Raw genomic sequence first — 14197 nt, forward strand, 5'->3', positions numbered from 1 at the left:
GCCTCTCTCTGTGTGTGTCAAATAAATAAATAAAATCTTAAAAAAAAAAAAAGCATTTGCCAAAATGCAACCCCTATTTATTATTAAAAAACAACAACAACCAACTCACCAAATCTGGAAGAGAACCTCAAGCTGATACACGTGCCACAAGCCTACAGCTAATATCATACTGATCATAATATCATAATAGAGTAAAGCTACAGCTAATACTCTTGAGTGGTGAAATGCGCAATGGTTTTCTCTAAAATCGGGAATGAGGCAAGGCTGTCCACTGTCGTCACTTTAACATTGCCCTGGAGGTGCGAGCAACTTGGTAACACAAGAAAAAGGAATCATATAAGATTCAAAAAATAATACAACTGTCATATCCACACATGGCATGATTACATACACACAAAATCCAAGGAATCAGACAAACTAGAAGCTTGCCAAAAGTGCTAGATACACGGTCAATATAGAAAAATCAAGTGTATTTCTATTTATCATCAGAAAATGAAAATTTTAAAAACTTGTAACATTTATACTGGTATCAACAAGCGTGAAATATCTCGGGATAAGTCTAACAAAATATCTGCAGAATTTTGCACAGGAAATTATAGCCATCGAGTGGGATTAAGAAAGACCAAAATAGGGGCGCCTGGGTGGCTCAGTTGGTTAATCGTCTGCTTGGGCTCGGGTCATGATCTCAGGGTCATGGGATCGAGCCCCCTCTCCGGGGGAGGGGGGGTCTGCTTCTCCCTTTCCTTCTGCCCCTCCCCAGCACTCTTGCGTGCTCTCTCACAAACAAATGAAATCCGTAAAAAAAAAAAAAAAAGTATGTCATATTGATCATTTAGTAACATTTAAAATAGGGGAAGCTATTCTATTGCGTTCCAAGTCAGGACAGGGTCCCCTTTAGCCGGAGGGAGGAGGGAGTGATTGGGAAGAGAACTGAGGATCTTTCTGGAGTACTGGTCAGGTCGTATTTTCTCTCTCTCCTCTAAAGTGACAGTTACGTGGATTTATTCACTTTCTAATAATTGGCCTCCTTTACTCTTTGTCCACTTTTGAGTATGTTACCTCAAGGAAGTTAAAATAATATATTGTTAGGAAGAAGCAGAACAAGCAAGAACTTGGGAAAACTAAAAAATACTTTGAATGTGTAAAAAAAAAATAAAAGGGCTACAGCTTGGAAGATGAAGCATCTCCAGTGGTGGAACAGCAAGAGTGGGGAAAGATTAGAGAGATAAGCGAGCGACCAAGTCAGAGGCTCAACACCCAACTCACACGAGTGCCAAAACGGGGAAACAGACACGGGAGGAGAGGAATTTACGAACTAAAACGCACTACAGAAATTGGCTTTAATGAGAAAGAGATAGGAGGAGCCTTTCAAATAAAAAAGCCTTCGAGTGACAAGGGGAGTATCTTAACAACTGTAAAATTTCAGGGAACTGAGGGCTTCAAAACAAATGTTATGAAAGCAGAGTAGGGTGGGGAAGAGGGCAGGAAGGAGGGGAAGAGAGGGAGAGAACATAAATTGGCTTAAGACTTCTTCATAGCAACCCTAAAGGCAGGCAACGGAATGCTATCAAGTAGGAACACATTTTCTTGTACAGCTTCTCACTTTTCTAGGAGTTTGTTTTTATTTTGCATCCCCTGCCTGTCAGGGACTGAGTTGTGTCCCCTCAACATTCATTCTGTTGAAGCCCTGTCCCCAGTGAGCATCAGATGGGACCCTGGCTCCTGCTTTCAGCTGGCACTCCTACGGGCACCCATGTCATTCCACAGCTGTCAAGGGACATTGTTTATTCAGGGGGTTGAACGGTCCCTAAAATCCTTCCCGGCTCTGGGGATTCTCGAGTCCGTCCCCCTTAGTTAATGAACAGCTGCAGAAACTTATCAACTCGAAGAGCTAGTATCTCCATTAGATTTTCTAGGGATAATAGGCTCTTGTAAGAAAACTAAGTTAACAGGATCCTAGGTTTACCTGAAGCCGTCAGAGAGCATTTTGAAAGCAGGTATAAATTTAAATGTCCGGTGGCAAAGGGAGAAGAAATTCCACAAAACGTACAGTGAAGAAGACAAATCAATTAATAGATTGTACAAAACAGCTGATGGGAGACGTTCAGCAAAAATGGCAGGTGGGAGGGAGGGACTCCATTCTTCTGACCTTAAAAAAAATTCTCACAATTAGTAAGATTAGCTAGCCTAAAAATTTATTTCTGTGCTAATTTGTGTTCCGTGCACACAAAGCTTTACCGTGCAGACATGCAGATAAAACAACAAAAAGCTCTCAAGGTATCATGAGCGACTAGATGTCCCAGCAAAGTTTAAAAAGACTTTCCTTCAGGTCAACTCTCCTGCTGATATGTTACAGGAAACAAAGTACATGCAAATAAAAGAAACCATGCAGTAATCCAATATTCAGATCAGAATTTTAATGATTTCATCGATAGTACAGCATTTGCTTTCCTCTTACCACTAAGGCAATTCTAAAATGAATTTAATGCAACAATTCGTAAATGTACAGACAGCATTTGAACAGTGATGCGTTTAAATCAACCAATTTCATCTTTCGGTCATTATACTAGCATCTCAATAATGCCGGTTAAGTTCACAGCTACACAGCAAGCCAACGGGAGAGGCCACCGAGTCTAAAATGTCTCATTCAGAGCTCAGACTTCTCAAGTTTGCCATCTACCATCTAACTTCTCAGCTTTTTCAAGTCAGCACACGTCCAGGAATTCATTCTATTTGATTAAAAGGCTTTGTAATGAAATTAGATTTAAGTTCTAACCTTCTTTACTAATATCATTTAGAAAATAACCTGTTCACTTTTAGGATTCAACTGTATTTTTGAAGGTAAAACTACTTTTGTTCTTTACATCGGCTTTATCCTTTCTTTCTAGATACCTGTACCATTTAACCCATTCATTAGCCAGTTTGTGCATTAATATACACAAAATCACAGTATCATCTATGGGCCATCTGTCTATAAACTGGTTTTTCAAAGAAGACTGTTCTTTCCAGGGTTTTCTTTTTCCTCTAAGAAACGACAGGTAGACCGTCAGTCCCCCCAACCAATCACAGAGCTGAAGCACAGCTTCGGTGGCTGAAATGAGAGGAGCTGAGTGACCAGGCAGATGTCTGTGAAACTGACTTCATCTTTGACCCCCTGAGCACCTGGTGGGTGGGTGTCCCCCTATTTCATGAACCGAGGCTATGACCTCGGCTCCCCTTGTTTCAATACCTGTCCCCGCTACAAGCTATTTCACAGGTTTCTGCCATGAGGCACCTGTCAGCATTGCTCTGGGGACAGTGGGAACATCTCAGACGCAGTCCCACCTTGTTTTCCTTCCCTAGCTCTGCACAGCCCTTCTCATGGATCGAGTGGCTACGTTTCACCTAACACGGCTCGTGCTCTCTTACCACTCTGGATCTGCAGACGCTCAAGTCTTAAAGATGCTTGTGCTCTCTTACTACTTGTTACCAAAAAGAAAACATTGTTGTCTCTTATGTGATTTTTAATGTGATTAGTAGCGATTCAGTTTTCAAAGAAGCAAATAACTAGAGAACAAGAAAAGCTTATTTATTGCTGGGATGGTCTCCAATGGCTTCTGTTCACAGCAGGCCAGTGCCGGACTATATAGGAAGGACGCAGATATCATGCTATCTTCATTATTACAGAATCAGAGCAAAATGACTCCTCGGAAAACAGCAATCATGAATTTCATGACACATACAGTATGTTTAGAATGAATCTGAGTACTTGAACCTTTTTTTTTTTTTTTTTTAAGAAAAGTAAAATGAAAACCCATGTCTTTTAGAAAGAAGTATGAGAAGGAATGCCCACAGATGCATCCTGCTGTTGGGAATGCATCTCTCCAAAATTCTATTTCATTTCCAATAGTTTTGACTTTCTTTTTGCACTCCTGGTTTAAGGAGACAAGATTTTGACATTTTTCAGGAATTACTAGAAATTTCATTCAGTTCGAACAACAAGTATTCTATGATGTGGGCAGAAAAAAAATTTGTCTTTTTCAACCAAATTATAAGACATAATCATCATTAACGTGCATTTCGTATAAAAGTACCCATTAGGAGAGTAATTTAAAGTGCAATACATAAGGTACTTTACATAGTGCAGAGTTGCTAAACATACACACTGTATGTGCCAGGTCCAAATAAAGCAGGATTTTATCTACCCCTAAACCAGAGAGAGTAACAGAATCAGACTTCCCCACTTTAATCCTTTGTAGGTATGTGTGTGTTTTGTGTGTGTGTGTGTGTGTGTGCGTGCACATGTGCCTATGTACGTAACTGCCTAATGAGCTGTGCACATGTCTGAAACGGGTTTCCTAGAACTTGAAACCTTTCAACAGTGAAATAAGTTTGAAGTCGCATTAGGCTTGTAATAATGGCTGAGCGATTTCAGCCTGCATCGCTGATAAGGCAGGTATCTGACTGCTAATTAAATGTTTGACGAAAATTACAAAAAAGACAATCACCAAGATGCTGCCGAGAGCCACCCCCAGGAAATAAGCATAGGACTCCTCGCGCGCGCCTTCTCCAGGCGGGACGCTCCCGTGCAGGAGCGTAGGACTCGGCGTGGGAGGAAGGGCTCCTGGGGTTGCCGGGCGGAGCAGATCCTGGACGTTCCTGAGAGATCCGTTGTGTGGCAGGCCCGTAATGTTGAGGAGGTGGCACAGCAGTGGGTACAGATCTGTGGAGTTCATAGCTTCCTTCGTGAAATTCCTTCTGAAGGCAGGGCCGTGGGCTAAAAATATCGGATGCATGTCTGCTAACGCATTATCGTAACCGTGGTTGCCTACTGGAAAGATAACATGAACAAGTAGGTTAGCCCGCCGGAGGGCATTAAAATGAAAATAACTGTTGTATCGTCCAATTCTGAACTTAAATGCAAAGGTTAACTAACTGATCTTTTAGAAGAAAATAATCTTTTCGGAACAATCTCTGCTGTTGTCAACAGCACCGTTCGCTTTAGAAAATGGAAAGTCAAACTGATGACAAATCTTTCTTGCAGGCGGAAATGACCTAAAACAGCAGAGGAGGAGGGGTAAAGAGCAAAGCTGAGCCAAAGTCAGGGGAAAATGAAAGTGATTTTTTTTTTTTTTTTTGGTGGCCAGTAAACTAATAGTAAGTGCTTGTCAGGTACCTACTTTGTTCCGATTATGTCCTAAAGATAAAGGGATAGAGGTGTTCTCAGTCATAAAGACAATAACTCATCATTACCAACAAAGGGGAAACATAATTAATAAAGAAAACAAAAGGCACCACAAAAGTCACACCCCTAAGGGCAGCTACAATCACTACCGACAAATACAGGTCAGGACTTTTGGGTAAAATCTTGACACTGGTGGTTCAGATCAAAGTAGAATTTAGCACTGTGTGCGTGTGTGGCTACAAATAAAGTGAACGCTTTAGAAGTCTTTCTGATTTATCAGGAGATACAAAACTGAAGCATGAAAACTCCTGTAGAATAAAAACTGCATTTTACTTTATTATTGTTATTTTTTAAGAAGGCTCCATGCCCAGTGTGGTGCCCAATGTGGGGCTCGAACTCACGGCCCTGAGATTAAGACCTGAGCTGAGATCACGAGTTGGGCACTCAACTGAGCCACCCAGGCGCCCCACAGGGAACATATTTTGCGAACCACTGCTTTTGGACATTAGGACTTCATTCTTGTGGAACTCAGGTTGAGAAAGAATGTACTGGCCCGTAATTATTTGTTGAAGAAATCATTATTTCATATATTTAGCTGTTGAATAAATAATCATGTTGAACGTCATATAACGTAAACAGGAGCGTTGTTAAGGTTTGCCGTCAACAACAGGTGTGAGTGATCTACTGTGTAAACTGCAGTTCACCACACCAAAATTTCAAGAGCGCGCCTTCGATGTACGTTAACTGTAAGTATAACTGTCCTTGGAGACAGCAGTCCTTTTTGGAGAACCCCTCTACCCTAAGAGCTATCTGCACAATACACGAGAATCTGAACATACAGAAGCAGAACCGTTCTCATGGCCAAAGACATTTTTTTGAAAGAAATTATTTTTAAGATTTATTTGAGAGAGAGCAAGCGAGCACACGTGCATATACACAAGTGGGGGGAGGGGCAGATGCAGAGGGACAAGCAGGCTCCTCACTGAGCAGGGAGCCTGATGCAGGACTTGATCCCAGGACCCCAGGATCATGACCTGGGCCGAAGGCAGATGCTTCACCGACTGAGCCACCCAGGCGCCCCCAAAGAAATTATTTTTAAGTTTTCTTAAAACAGCTCCCCTGGCGTGAGTAAATATCGGCTTACAGATCATTACTGTGTATAAAACCTGTTTTAAGAACCAGAAACAACACACCTTTTTACATCTGCTGCTGTGACTCCCATATGTACTACAAATGCCATGGTCAGGCAACTGCTTCTCTTTTCGTCAATAAATAGGATAGGAACCCAATCCTACCTGCAGGGACATTTCTGTACATCTCTTAGATATATCAAGGATCAAGGCTGAAGAAAGCCTTCTGGGTAGTTTTGATACAATGTGGTTCCTTCACTATCCAAGTAACAGAGGAGAAACAACTCCCTGGGAACTGATCAGTAGTCATGTTAATATCTGTGTCCACCAGGAAAGCAGAGCCCATGCAAGGTCATCCACCAGAGGGACGTTCATAGGGGGACTTGTTATGAAAGTGCTAAGGGCTGAGAAGCACCTGCGGGGTGGCAAAGTTACCCAGTCAGTAGCAACAGTGGGAACCTCCTATGGCCCCTTGGCCCCCGATGGCTAGAGGGACAGAAGGGAAGAGGTGGTGTTACCAGAGCTCAAAAGCCAGGGCTACCCAGTAGGCACTGAGGCTGTAGAGAGAGAAGTTGTCCGGAGGGAGCTGGGATCACAGAGGAAATGAGGTCACCATTAGACACACAGCCTAAGACAGAGAATGTACGGGACAAATATCCTGGCTTCTTCCCAACTCCTGTCTCCCAAAGTCCTGCAAGTGTCTCCTATTATTCTGACCACACCTACGCAGAAACCAGTTGGCAAAGGAGCCTGGGAAATTTAGTCTGTAGCAATCGGTCCGTGGCAACACAAAGCAGAGTAGGGAGAGGGCGGGGAGTTGAAGGGCAACGATGCATGATGGGTCCGCTGAAGAAGAGTAAAATCCTGTGGATGGCTTTTCCATTTGAATAATTTGCTAGAAGCTATTTAAGAGAAAATTACACAGTAAGGCTAACAGAAAGCCCCTTATTTTGCATGTTTGAATTTCAAATGGGATTTCCATTACATTTAAGATTAATTCGGTGGAAATATCTCCAAAATTATATCACTATTAGAAAAACACATTTTGATATATGATCCTTCATGCCATATGCACTTCTTTTCTGAAATGTTTCCAAGGTATAAAACAAAGGTGGCCTATATTTGGTAGAGCCAAAAGGGCAAAGGAAACTAGAAAGCTAACAATTGCAAATAAAAAGAAAGATTACATTATGAAATTGGAACACAAAACATATTCAGAAAATCATTCAATTTATAAATTTCCAATTAGGTTTTTCTCCAGGAACATGATGGCTATCATTAGCAGTCTGGGTCACTCTGCCTATCTTTGGTCTGATGACTTCCAGAGAAAGGAATGTTTAGGGGCTTACCTCTTTTTAAAGTCCCAAGGATCTCTGATTTGCTATTAATGTAGGACGCCAGTTAGTTATCTGATTGGTCAATACACTGCCGTGTTACCCACAGTCTCCACTCCAACAAACGATAGAGAATGGGAAGGACGGTGCATACTCACACAGAAAGTTACCCGACTTGTTCTGTACAATATGCCACCCTTCGTCAGCCACGGCTATGATGGGTTGAATGCGATGGTTGTACTTGTAATGCCATCTTTCTGGAATCTCTTCTCTTTTGTAAACAGTAAGATTAGGATGGGCACGAGCTAGGGCTCCATAGACTTCATCAAATTTACCTCAAAGAGGAAGGATACGGAGAGGCACTCAGTACCAGGCATTCACTGTTAACAATCAAGGAAAGCACCCAGGCAGCAGAGGCCAATGGCTATTTCTTCCTTGCCGACCCCCGACCGAGGTAAACCACCAGTGGACAGAAGACAGGGAGACTTGAAGGTACCTGAACACTCATCCCCTTGAGGAAAAGAATCTTGATGGGGACACAGAAATGACTAATCTTCAGCTGTAGGCAAATCCACTTTACAGAATTTAAGAGCACATTACGTAGAGCTAGAAATCTCTCCCCTAATGGAAAGACTTAACTACACACACACCCCCTCCCAACCAGGGGCACGAAGTAAAACGTCCACCCAAAGAAAAAGAACCAAGTTCTCATAGTTTCCAGCACAGAGCTCTCGTGACTACAGGGCGAGGCAGCCCTTGAGAAAGGGCAGACCCGTGGTGGAACGCAGCTAGTGCAACAGGAAAGTTCTTGAATACCCTGGAGGTATGGCAAAAGTACGCCCTGTAACTTCAAATGCAGTGTCTTTAATCTTTTTCTTGTTTTTCAAATCCATTTGTTGGGGCTTCCTCCCTGCCTCCCAACACCCCAACACAGGACACATTCCAATTTTATAGGGAAAATTGCAGCGTTAATGTGATTTTCTCAAACCACAAAAGACTTGTTATTTTATACTGAATTTGTTAAAGAGTTTGTGTGCAGGGGCACATGTATATTTTAACATTCGCTGTTTCATATGATCTTCTTGATTCCCTTGTGAGGGCTATAAGGCTCGTGTGTGAGGTATCCAGTTTTTCAAAATCCGTTCTCTCCTTTGATATCTAGATTAACTCTAGTGGGTGATAAAATAGAAGTCCTAAGTCTGAGTCTTGCTCCGTACTTCCTTTGTGATCTGGGGGGGCTAACCCTGAGCTAGTTCACCTGTCTTTAAAACAGAAGTAATATTTAGGTGACAAGGTTGGTATGAGGCTTAGAGGAAAGGTTCGTAAGAAGATCAATGTATTGTTGTGACTTCCTCGATTTATAGACAGGAAAAATAAATCCTCAGCTTGACGGATGCTTTCTCCTTCCTATACTGCACTGTTTCCCTATTAAGCAGGCCCTATAAAAGAATCCACAGAAAGCTAAATTTAGGGCTTGCATAAAGTCACTGTTGTTGCATGCAAATTCTGTATGTCTCTTTCCATCTCAATTTTTCTGAGAAAGGAGGCTGTGGCTTTCATCATATTTTGTGGTTCCAAGATGCTTAAACCCATCTGCCATGAATATAGAGAGAACATCAATTTCAAAATCCTCAGGAAGAGTGAAAAATTTCATGCTGAGAATAGAGATTTTGTCTTTTTTAGAGTCTAAGGATTAAACCCTAGAAAATTACCATGACACAGGCAAGCATACTTTGAAGACACAGAAACAAACTTGTGCCCACGTACACTGGGCACATCAAGCCCCAGCCCCAGCCCACCACTCAGTCAGACTTACCTTCTTTTGGCAAGATGGCCGCCACTGGAGATTGGTCAATGAGGATATAGTGGTCTTTGTCCAGATACTGATCAAGTTCTATTATCCTTTCCTCAGAACACTGGGTCATTCCGTGATCACTTGTGATGATGAGGTTCAGAATGTTCCACAACTTGGCCTTTTTCAGCATTTGTATGAGATATCCCAACTTGTTGTCGACATCCGAAATGACAGGCCCCATGAGCGGACTCTCAGGTCCCCAACGGTGGCCCGTGTCATCGGGGTCTTCCCAGTAAAGAAGACCGAGATTTATGGGGTCTTTTGATGTAAACCATTCAATAATTTTGGCCACTCTCTCTTCAAATGAAACAGAGTCATTGTAAGGCATGTAGTGAGTAGGAAAGGTATTATGTATTTTTACATCTGCTCCAGGCCACATGGCCGCACCACTAGAATGTCCTGCCCTCTGATTTGTGATCCATATTGGTGTCGCTTCTTCCCAAAACTCAGAATCATAAATAGTCATGTTATCCAAGGAGAAAGATTTATTCAGAATAGGATCAAACATGTCATTTGCAACAATCCCATGATTCTCTGCGAAGAGGCCAGTTACCAAAGTATAATGGTTAGGGTAGGTCTTTGTAATAAAAATGTTAGTGACTTGCTTCACATGAACACCATACTTCATAACATAATGAAAATGGGGTGTTGGAACTCTATATAAGTAATCCCAACGGAATCCATCAAATGAAACTAGTAGAACCTTTTGCTGGTCTGGCTGGAGAGAAAATGTAATTGAGAGTATGAATGCAGCGAGTATGAAGGATACCCAGACGAGCTTTGAAGTCATTTTCAAAGTATTTGATCAGTTCAGTGTAAAATAACCTGTATAAAAAACATACACAAGTTAATGGCAATATTTGTTTTGGTATACCTTACCCAAAACTGACAGTGACAGTACTTAGTAATCCCAGTTATATCATAAGTCACAGCCTGGGAAAACCATGTTGCTTTATCTAGACCTGGCGCTACCTGCATAATAAAGCTAAGAAGTTCTGCTGCATTTTAGAAACTGTTACTTTCCAAGAATTTATCAAAACATTTCCCAAAATAATTATTTAAGTAAACTCCCCAAGCATCATTTTAAAATATGACATAATTTACTTTTGAGAAAAACAAAAACTTTCAGAAACTTCTGCAGGGGACTCAGACTTTTGACTTCTGATCAGTAAACTTTATATAGTCAAATTAGTATCTATGAATGTATTTATCATTATGATTAGACCAACTACAGGAGGTTAGAAACAAGGAAGTACCATTAGCAAATCCAATAACAATGCTTTGAAAAAACACATATATACTTCTATTTTTCAAAGCCAAGGCCTCATGTTTTGTTCATCACAATTTAGGGATGTTATCAAGAAAAGAGAAAATAGGGGCGCCTGGGTGGCACAGCGGTTAGGCGTCTGCCTTCGGCTCAGGGCGTGATCCCGGCGTTACGGGATCGAGCCCCACATCAGGCTCCTCCGCTATGAGCCTGCTTCTTCCTCTCCCACTCCCCCTGCTTGTGTTTCCCTCTCTCGCTGGCTGTCTCTATCTCTGTCGAATAAATAAATAAAATCTTTAAAAAAAAAAAAAAGAAAAAAGAAAAGAGAAAATAGATGAACTTGGTTTTCTGAAGTGACATAAAGTTTGTGATACTCAAATATACTTGTGAAATGTAATCTGCATTCATTTATTTCATAATTAAAGCATAGCCTTCTTTAAAAGTTTCTGTATGAACAGAAACATAATTCTGAAATTGACTTTCTGAAAGCTAAAATTCGTCAATATTTAATCTTAGTGATGTGTGTGTGGAAAAGGCGCTTGCCAGGATTAAAGACTCCCTTTGGATCAAGGTTGTTGGTTGTTTTAAAATCTGCATTTACGTCTAAAAAGCTTTTATTCTATTCAGGAAAGCTAACAAAAGGCAATATGGATAAACAACACATATATAAATTTTGTGAGCTTTCAATGGGCTTGCAAATCAAGCAAGGACTTGTGGTTCTCTCCTTTTCTTATCCATTCTTGTATGAAGGCATTTGTAAGCCCATCAAAACTTGGATCTATCCAGACGTTTGTGCCAAGAAATCTCAATTCAGGTTTTTGACACCTTACTAATTCGAATATGCTGAAAATATTTTAAACCTCAAAAACAGATCCTGTCTTGCCTCACTTCCTATATTACAGGTATAGGTAAATAAAAACTGCTTGGCGCGCCTGCTTCGCTTTCAGATACAGTAATTTTTAACTATGATTTCACCATACCTAGAACACTACGTAAACTGAAATTGCATTAGGTATTGGTCTCCAGACAATACTTCTAAAAATTAAATTTAAAAACGATTTCTCAAATGGCAATAATGTTTCCAATTCTGGAAGGAACATTTAAAAATCATTTCCAGGGGCGCCTGGTGGCACAGCGGTTAAGCGTCTGCCTTCGGCTCAGGGCGTGATCCCGGCGTTACGGGATCAAGCCCCACATCAGGCTCCTCCGCTATGAGCCTGCTTCTTCCTCTCCCACTCCCCCTGCTTGTGTTCCCTCTCTCGCTGGCTGTCTCTGTCTCTGTCAAATAAATAAATAAAATCTTTAAAAATAAATAAATAAATAAAATAAAAATCATTTCCAATAAGGAACTCCAACTGTATTTACTAACATCTGGCTGAGGATGCTGTTTCCCCTCCCTTCTCCCCTCCTCCTTCACCTTCCTAACACAAGGAAAGCTGTTATGAAGCAAATATAATTTAAGGCTAAAAAAAGATCAACTACATGAAACACTTGATTTTCCTCTAAGTAAATTAATTCAGCAACTGTGGTAAGCAGGAAAGAACTGCTTTCCTGAACAAAAGAAAATAAACAAAGGCTAAGTGTTGTCTACAGCTCAGGAATGTTTGTAAGAAGAATCAACATTATCACATCCATGACTTAAAGCAATAAACAGAGAGGTGGGGGTGGGGATGAAGGAAATCTCAGATTTCGTTCTTTTCCACGCACAAACTGCTGCACAGTGCAGTGGAATCCCTAGTTCTGGGTCCAGATTTCACCGGGCTGCTTTCCAGTTTCTCCTCCCCTCCAATCCTTCCCCACAGGCAGCCTTGGAAATAGAGGGAAGGGACGCCAAGAAGCGCGGGGAAGATGCAAAGTGAAGGAGTCGATGTGTTTAGAGGGAGGAGACGTCGAGGGAACGACGTAGTGCCCCACCTTTCCCCCCTGGGATTCCAACCTAGTCACTGCGAAGGGTCGGGGCATTGAACACGTTCGCAATTCGCAGACCTCCCGCCCACCGAGGCCGGCAGGTGCCCCCCACGTGGGCTGTGCGCCTGTGCGGATTAAAGGGGGGGTGGTCTGAGGGGACCACAGGAGCCGTGTGGGTCCCCGGGACGCAAGCAGCCCATTCCCCTGGACTCTCACCCTCGTAGCGATCCGGACGGTCCGCAGGAGCTTGGGACGAGAGGACGGAGGGTCAGGAGGGGGCTCCCTCACGCAGACCCGGGGGCAAAAGCCGGGAGGCGGCAGAAGCGGGGAGCGCCCCTTGAACTTGCAGCGGCTCACCTGCACGCAGCCTCGGCGCAGAGCACCTGACCAGCACCGCCTCCCGGCCGCAGGTCCCGCCTCTTGCCTCCTATTGGCTAGGGTAGGACGGTTCCCTCTGCTGGGCCTGCCAAACCGAGGCCGGGCTCTAGGAGTCGCTGCGCCGCCTGCCAATCAGCGGGCGCGGGGGGCGGGTGTTGCCTGCGTCTGGAGGGTGGAGGGGACGCAGCCTGCGGGAGAGGAGGGTCGCGGGGAGGCGTCAGGGGTCGGGGAGGCGAACAGGCCCGCTGCTGGGTCCTCGCTGGGGTCCCCTCTCTGCCTCGTCACATACCCTCCTGCGGTGTGGCGTTTTCTTGCCGGGCGGTTGTGTTGTAGTCGGTGATGTAAAAAGATTATAAAGCGCTACCCCAGTGGTTTGTCAACACTCACTGTTTTGGTTAAAAGTACTTTTATTTTCTTATCTGATCTCTCAAGGTTTTTTTGTTATTCTTTTTTTCTTATCAAAAACTGGTGACTTCATACCCTGGACTTTGCTCTGAGGAACACTTCAACACCCCCAGATAGTCGATGGGACAATGGCGTTTTAACTCTTTATTAGCTGGTGTGACCTGCTTTACCTCTGAAAAATCTCAGAAGGGTTTATTTAATTGTCAGTTCTGCAGCCCCAGTGTTGCAGGTTTTTGCAACACAAGCACCAGGTTTTTGCCGGAAGAGGTCTGTGTTACCTGAAACTGCTCGAAATCAACCAAGCCAGTTTCAGGAGTAGGTTAATTTGCCCCCGGGGGGGTAGAGGCTGACCAGCTACTCTGATGGTTTCATCTAGACTGCAGACTGGTTCTAGCTTTGCTTCTAAATATGCAGTCAGGCTACAAACATCAAGTCTCATTTCTCTCTCAGGAAACCTGCTTTGTTAGCCGCGCTGTTTGTGTGTGGGCAAGTGCGCGGTTTGTCAATTAGATCTCAACTATATTTACCATAAATTGTAACAATGACCTTGAGCTCCCTGGAAGGGTTTGTCCATCTACATATCCCCAGGCCTAATTCTGACCACCCTGCCAGGGAAAAAAATATGTGCTTGGCTGTCACAATTTAAGTTTCAACATCTAATTGGCCCATAAAACAGAGCAAAACCAGTGGCTTTGGCTCGTCTCTGGAGCTACTGCTCTCTAGCCCCCAATATACTGGAACCGGAAAATGAATAGA

At 42.9% G+C, this 14197-nt stretch overlaps 1 protein-coding gene across 1 annotated transcript; it reads right to left on the minus strand.

Annotated features, from left to right (window-relative positions):
* Positions 1–2395: 2395 nt before the first annotated feature.
* ENPP5 (ectonucleotide pyrophosphatase/phosphodiesterase family member 5) lies at positions 2396–13060 on the minus strand. Its single transcript, XM_002925623.4, has 4 exons — positions 12875–13060; positions 9445–10308; positions 7787–7963; positions 2396–4810 (listed from the first exon to the last, which is right to left on the minus strand). Exons 2-4 carry the CDS (start codon positions 10271–10273, stop codon positions 4383–4385), a joined length of 1434 nt encoding a protein of 477 aa, XP_002925669.1. The 5' UTR covers positions 10274–10308; positions 12875–13060; the 3' UTR covers positions 2396–4382.
* Positions 13061–14197: the final 1137 nt, after the last annotated feature.

This window comes from Ailuropoda melanoleuca, chromosome 19, assembly GCF_002007445.2.
Source record: "Ailuropoda melanoleuca isolate Jingjing chromosome 19, ASM200744v2, whole genome shotgun sequence".
Classification (NCBI taxonomy): domain Eukaryota; kingdom Metazoa; phylum Chordata; class Mammalia; order Carnivora; family Ursidae; genus Ailuropoda; species Ailuropoda melanoleuca.

Bases quoted from the DNA above. Each gene is read 5' to 3' on its own strand.
- ENPP5 (XM_002925623.4), bottom strand. From the start codon at position 10,273: ATGACTTCAAAGCTCGTCTGGGTATCCTTCATACTCGCTGCATTCATA. The intron at 7,964-9,444 runs GTAAGTCTGACT...TTCCTCTTTGAG, and splicing joins GGCCATCTTGCCAAAAGAAG to GTAAATTTGATGAAGTCTAT. The intron at 4,811-7,786 runs GTGAGTATGCAC...TTATCTTTCCAG, and splicing joins CAAGTCGGGTAACTTTCTGT to TAGGCAACCACGGTTACGAT.